This window comes from Crocodylus porosus, unplaced genomic scaffold (assembly GCF_001723895.1).
Source record: "Crocodylus porosus isolate Cpor-Errol unplaced genomic scaffold, CroPor_comp1, whole genome shotgun sequence".
NCBI lineage: Eukaryota > Metazoa > Chordata > Crocodylia > Crocodylidae > Crocodylus > Crocodylus porosus.
Window position 1 is genome coordinate 4,224,410 of NW_017728913.1, and position 7,379 is coordinate 4,231,788.

General features: G+C 37.6%; 1 protein-coding gene and 1 long non-coding RNA gene across 4 annotated transcripts in view; one reads left to right on the forward strand and one right to left on the reverse strand.

Moving 5' to 3' along the window:
- The window catches only part of LOC109309632, a 5,226-nt gene extending 2,157 nt beyond the window's left edge, over positions 1-3,069 (forward strand). The window contains exons 3-4 of the long non-coding RNA XR_002100989.1: positions 499-563; positions 1,962-3,069. This is a non-coding gene — a long non-coding RNA (uncharacterized LOC109309632). The remainder of the gene's footprint in view (positions 1-498; positions 564-1,961) is intronic.
- The window catches only part of INPP4B (inositol polyphosphate-4-phosphatase type II B), a 385,552-nt gene that overhangs the window by 110,059 nt on the left and 268,114 nt on the right, over positions 1-7,379 (reverse strand). For all 3 annotated transcript variants that reach the window (XM_019534402.1, XM_019534401.1, XM_019534403.1), the window contains exon 15: positions 3,085-3,297. In XM_019534402.1, the coding sequence (XP_019389947.1) occupies positions 3,085-3,297 (213 nt within the window). The remainder of the gene's footprint in view (positions 1-3,084; positions 3,298-7,379) is intronic.

Sequence of the window (7,379 nt, forward strand, 5' to 3'; positions counted from 1 at the left end):
CCCCTCCCTCCCCATTTCCTACCCCCAGGCTTAGGTGGCTAACATTGTATGTCCTGTAACCTAGTTGCATTCCCTTCCTCACCCCCATCCCTCTATTATTAGTCCCTCACTTGGACGATCTGTATTTCCCTACCGGCTTTGTCATCTTTTTTGGATTCCCAATCCTAAACATTTACTAATAAGAGTCAGTCTCTCCCTAGCCTAAATAAGAAACATGGTTACATGCAAACTACTGACAATTCCCCATTGTCAGAATTCAATAATATATATGTAGAATTTTCAGTATATTGTTTTCCTTTTAAATATTTTGAATCGAACTTGTCTAGAAATTCTGTTTTAATTAAGAAAATGAAACGGGGGGGTTATTTTTCATTACTTTTCACACTGAACTGTAACACTGAACACATTAAGAAGTCAGTCAGAAATGCAGAATATAAATTATTCTAAGGGGTACTTCCTCCTCTTGTATTATTCATGACATTTTTTTTCTTCCCACAGGGAAGTTCTATGATGACAGAAACAGCTGGCAGGACGAGATGGGAATGACTATAAAGAAGCAATTTGTAAGTATCAGGTTAAATATTTTTGCTTAAACATGAATGGTTTAGTACTGCTTACACTTCTTCAAATTACCTCAACAGAAACGTGTCAGGCAATACTGCTGCCAAATGTGTGACATTAATATGTGGATTTGACACGAGAAAAGTATACTAGCCTCACTGCTTAGGACCACAGTTTGTGCAGGAGCCCCAAAAATCCATAGTTTTTGAGTCAGTGGCAGTAATAGAATTTTGGATTTATTCTTTAAAAAAAATTGTAAAACCCCATTACCAGATAAGAACTATAAGGAAAAAAAAATTACAAAAAAGAAACTTTTCTTCCAAAAGGACTTAAATCTGTTAAGTATTTTCTAAGCTTAAAGTACATGCTTCTTAATTCATATGTAGGAGACATTTCAAAAACCACTAGACAGCTGTATATTCATACTCTTTCAAAATTTCTTTGTATGATGCACAGACTAATTCAGGGCAAGAAGAATTATTTTTCTCAGTTGTTGCTCTACACAGCGTGAGAAACAGAATATAAAGGGAAAACGCTGGAAGCTACTTTCATAGAGAAGATTTATTATTTTTTCTTTTCTTTTTTAAAAATGAAGCTTTGAATTCCTGATGCCAGGTGCTCAGACTAAATCAGCAGCATTGTAAAAGATAATATAATTATTTAAAGCAGCCAAAATGGATCATTTTTAGTAAATCTAATTTAAATTAGGTAGGACAACAGTATTTCAGATTTCAAGCAAACTAATCTTAGATCCCAGATGCAAGAAGCATCGGTGGCATTTAATATAGTAAAAGAAAATGAATATATTTTTTATAAATACAGAAGAGAAGAATATTGCACATTATATCATATGCATAATACAGCATTGAGGTCAGATTGCTTAATTTAGTCTGAAATTAAGTTATGAATTAATAGATTTCTTTAAAAGTTTCTGTAACAACAGAAAATATTTTCCTAAACTTTCTAAATGCTTGCCCTTTGCTATTTCTACTGTGTTAATGAAAGTTTGATAATTAAAATTAAGACTGTACGTGCCATTAATTTTCCATTAAAACAGAGTACATAAAGATAATGAGGATAGCTCTTGAATGCTAGAAAAATGCTCTCTCAGATGCTCCCTACTGTTCCATCTTTGCAAGTGACTTTCTATCGTAGGCCATGACCCCACAAAATATTTAAGCACTCAAATCATCCCACTTACTTCAGTGTAAACACCTAATACACATCTTAGTAAACATATGCATAAGGGATTTACTGGACAGAAAACAGGGAGTACTTTGTAACCATTGTTATAAATAAATAAAACAAAGCTTCAATAAATAAGTAAAACAAAGCTAGTTTCAACTTGCACAAATATATCAGCTTCTCATTGTTCTTAACTCTCATGATTCTTTCACAAGTCTTGTGATGTTTGGTGGCTTCTGAAAACCCTGGATGTTGGAGTCAAGTGAAGACATGAGAAGTTTAGCTTTCATTTTTTTTAATAATAAAGCATATTTTTATCTGTTGTGGTTGTGGAGGATGCTTTAAAATGTGACTGAAGCCTCTGAAGCTAATTGGCAAATAAAAAGACATGCCCCAACACACTTTTTGTTGTTGTTTTTAATTCTATGATTAGTGAATCACTGGGGTTAGTAATCCCCAATTATTCTTACAATTCTTTATAAGATTATTATTCTTTACAACATTATTAAAGAATCATTCTTTCTTTATTTAAAAGATACTTTTCTTTCCATGTTCTTGGTACAGAAGAATTTATAGCTCAGGTGTGAAGATACTGTAGCTTGTGCAAAGTAATTAATTATTTACAACAAAAATTAATAGGCTTGTGTTCTTTGCATCTCTAATACCATAACGATCAAATGAGCAAAAGAACATAAGCTGAACAGAAACAGAATGGAGGGCACGGGGAGGGTGAGGAAGAAGACAGATCGTAAGACCATCTTTTGAAATAATTAATTCACAAAATCTCAGCTGTATAAATAGCACAAATCACTGCAAGATCTAAAAATATTAACGTTTTAAAACTATGTTGGATTCCTTTATGTAATTTCAGATTGCATCTAAGAGCAGACTCTCACGGAAAATGGTTCTTTCACTGATAGTTAATTCACACATCTTAAAACGATTTATTCTCTGTCTTGGCAAAAACTGATTCCACACTTTTTTTCTGTCCCGATTACATGCGTTCAAATGGCAACAGGATTGAAGTAAATGTTCAGCGTTGCTATTTTCCTGTCAGGACCCAAAGATATCCAGTATCTATACTACTGTAGGCTGTGAGCACTCAAATGTGAATCAATTACTTTTAAGAAAATTATTTTCAGGTTACTTTTGTGGAGTTCTACATGAATAGTAGTTTTAGCAATCCAATGAATCAAAACAGAATTAGGCATCAGGAAAAGTTTTAAAATGTCCTTTCTCTAACAAGAGGTGGTATGGATAGCAACAACTTGTATTTGTCTAATCTGAGCTATATTTTTTTGTGATTGAACCTCAAGCAAGAGCTTTGGGGCTACTTACCCACTCTTCTTCATCATATTCTGAGTGGTGAGGTATAGAGTCCTGCCTTTTGATCTGAGATGGATGGTCCTGATGCTGTGAATCACCACCCTCTTCCACACTGTTCCTGGGCACAGCTGGTTTCTTGAGGACACAACCTGGACGGGCTGTGTACAGTGCTAAAAGGGCACTTCTGATCAGCTGATCTTTGAATGCATGCACAAATAACTCTGTCTAGAGAGAAATAATGGAAAGTTAGTATGAACCACAAAGTATAATAGTTTAATTATAATTATTAAAATAGTTTAGTATTAAGTATTTAATATTTTACAACAATATAAGTAAAACAAATATTTACTAATGCAGAAAGCAAGGATTTTTGTGGGTGGTATTTTTGCTGGATCATCTGCATAGTTGGGACAGACAAATAGTAGCCAACCTTTTTGGCAAACATGCTCTAACCCTCCCCAAGTACTTCTATGATCCCTGCCTAGAGGTATACCAAATAGAGTCTGTACCCTAGGGCAATGGTGCCATGCTTGTGGCATGTGTGCTATGGCTTGGCTACCCATGGGATAGCTTTAGACAAGCTTTTGCATGTCTCATGTTTCCTGGATCATCACAGCTATAACAGCAATCCAGGAAAATCTCTTGAAAAAGTGAGTCAAGTGTGAGAGATAAAGTAACACAGCTTTGAAAACTTCAAACTGCTCCATTCATCTAAACAGAGTGTCTACTAGGATAACCCACTGCTCTAGGACTTGTTGCCAACACCATCCTAGCAAAGGCTTCTGTGAGTGACAGGAAGACAAGCATACATGGTACCAGCCCTATTTACCCAAGCTGTCATGCTTGAATAAGTTCCTTGCATACGTATTAGGCAACCACAGTGTTGCTGCTTTACCTGTTCAAAGCAGAGTGTGCTCTTGTGGTCCTGAGAAAAAGCTCCTGCTGCCAAGGGGAAAAATAAATTACAAAGAACTTGAACTGACTGGCAGGGAAGCAGACCTTTTCCCCTCATATAACTCCAAATGCAGGGCAAGACTACAATGCAGATGCAAAGCCAACTCATGCTGTGCCCTAGAGCATGGCAAACTAGGACACACAGGATGTGCTGTGTTTGAACAAAGGTCCCACATATGAGACTGGAGACGTATTGGACCCCTTGCAAACTGTGCAGAAGAAAAACAGCAGAAGAATCTTAGATATTCTCTTTCCAAAACTGATCTCTAATATTTTTAAAACAGGAAAAAATCACTGGCCCAAGATAACTGTATTGTAAACAAAATTAATGAGCAAAGTCAGACCCTACCATTGTTTCCTAATCAGACACTAATAACATCCCAACAGAGAATAGTGGTGCAGTGGAAGTTAAATTTGTCCAGGGTAAGCTCCTCCTTCCCACACACTGCTGTTCGTTTTGTATTGCGATAAATTGTCAAACTCTCACTTTTCAAAGCCATTCTCAAGTCAAAATCAGGTACCTGTCCCAGATGATTAAAGACCTGTTAGCTAAAAGAACAGTACATCCAGTATATAGTAAGGTCATTAAATGTTCCATTTCTTCACTTCACTGCTATGGGGTATCATGACAGCATATCTAAAAGTGGCATCCCTATAAGTCGCTTGGATGGTGTTCTTTCTTGGATTTAAAGAGTGATATGTACATCTTATATGAAATGGCTCTAGGGAACCTAATAAAGTAGCATTGTACCTGCTCCACTCTTTCTCTGTGAGCTTCCACATAAAAGGCTGCTGTATCTTCAATTCTCAAAAACCACTAAACTATAAAAAGACTGAGTGTAGCTTATTCCTAAGTTCCGCTGATATGACAGCATGCAGGAAGCTCTATGGAGTTAGATTTCACTGAGCACAGCAAACACACATGCTCTGTGCACCTCCCGATTCCTAACCTATACTTAAGTATAACTGAACTTCAACTGATTCTTAATCCTGTGCCCCTAGGATCTATTCCCTATCAGTTTCCATTAGCTTAAGGTTGTATTACTTTGTTCTACTTCATAATAATTCAACCATCCTCTAGCAACTATCCTCTGTATTTCCTTAGAAAGGGTCTATCAGTGAAATTCCATTCCAGTTCCATGTAGGCAAGTATCAAATAAATCTGTGAATTTATTTAAAACAATGTCAGGCCTCTTAAAATGTGATACAACATAAGTCTGGTGATTTGGCTGACCATTTAGTATAAACGGTTTAATATGGAGTTACAGACTTACATGAAGCACCACTACTGCACTGGTACACTTATCAGGAAATACTGTCTAAGGCCTCTGGAAGATGCACAGTTTAAGGTACGACAGGATGTGATGCAAGATTCCCACAATTGTGCTTCCTGCTATGCCACACGTGCATGGCAGGAGGTGTGATGGTGAGATCAAGCATCAGATCACATTATGCCATATTGCTGATGTAGGGCTTCTGCTGCTTGGAGCCCCATCAGCACCATGACCCCCACAACTTGGAGCCCTCAGCTGATCCAAGCTTCCAGCACAGGGACACACCATCTGCCCTGTGGCTGGGATCCTGAATCAACAGATAGTCCTCCCAGGCACAGGACTGCAGTGGAACCCTTGACTCCAGCTGGAGGCAGGAGCCCCAATCTCCCACAGCTCCCACTGGAGGTGGTGTATTGGAATCAAGGGTTTTGATGCGTCCCTGTGGCTAGCAGCAGCAGCTGATTGCAGCTTTCAGCCTCAAGGTACATAAAAGCTCTGGACTCTGATGGGTCCCTAAGGCTGGAACCAGAAAATAGTCTGGCCACATGTTCAATTAATAGCGAGACAAGGAACTAGCCACAGGGTTATTGCACATATATTGCATAATAACTTTGTGGTTCGTTCCTTGCTGTATCACACCTTTATTTTGTGCTAGCTTTATTCCTTGCTTTATTAATTGCATTAACAGGTAGCTGGGTAAATATTTAAAACATGATTAACTGGTTAATCATTTCATAAATGTAATGTATGCCAGGTATCTAAAATTATCAAATGTTTAAATGGAAACAAAGTGCTCCTACTACTGTAAGACGAAGGGTAAGGACTTCTGTTACATCAGAAGAATTTCTTCAGTATAGCAGAGGCATAACTAGTGACACAGATGGAGTTACAGCAGAAGTAAATTTTGCCTGTAACATCAACATTTCTTTATCTGAATGAATTGAGGGATGAGAAAGTAATTTCAGTAATCCAGGTCCTGAACAGACAAAGGACTTTTCAGTGCAGTAGATACATGCCAGGGATTAGGACTTAGATTACTGTAAGAACATTTTTCAGATAATCGATGTTTGGATAAATGATGCTTCACTAAACTCCACATACATAGATAAACCCTCATGATTTGCTTGCCATAGTGCAGGTGGTTTAACTACACTATCCCTGCTAATTGCCACAATTTTTTGGTGATGAATGTAGTTTCTATATTCTCACTTAGGACCTGATCAAACACACAGTGAAAGACTGCTATTAACGTCAAAAAGCAATAGCTTATGCTATCACACCAAGTAGCCTTGGTGTGATAAAAAATTATCTAGATTATCCCAGGTCATCACAGATGATGATGACCCCTTATTGTACATTAATCATTAGGTATAAAGTTTAAGATACTAAGTCCTTGATATGTTTTAGACACTCCTGGCCAGTTAAACCTCTGGCAGAAAAAAGTCAACTCAGGACTTCAGTGCTCAATGGCAGGCTAAGGAGGGTATCTGCCCTGTGTCCTTCTGCTCCTTGGTACTCCATCATGGTTCCTTTTGCCTCCTTTTTTCCCTCTAGTACTATTTACTGCCCAACATGCTGTCCTGCCTGCTCTTCTACATCCTCTATTACCTCCATCACATCTCCTATCTTACTCCTTGAACCCTATGTCCCAACCTCGCTGCTCCAATCCATCCCTATCACTTGGCTTTTTGCCTTTTTCTCCCTGTTTCTAGAAAATCCTTTTTCCCTAAACTTGCTCCTGTCCTCTCTATTCCTGTTCATCTCATGAAGTCCCTCTTCCCCTGGGTCCCTCTTCTTACCATGTGTGGCCAGAATTCATGAGACCCTCAATATCTGCTTTCCTTAAATTATCCACAGATAGTACAAGGCACCTCAACCTTCATTTTTAGAAAAAAGTAACCTTTTTTCCCGTCATACTATTCTTTTTTTTTAAACAGTCAAAATAATGTATTTTAACACTGCTAAAACAATGTATTTTTCCCTAATTTGACTCTGACAAATGACTGAACCACGTTCTTGGTAATTTTTGCTAAAAATTTTGCCTAAGACAGATGCATCATATGGAAAATGCCAGGCAAA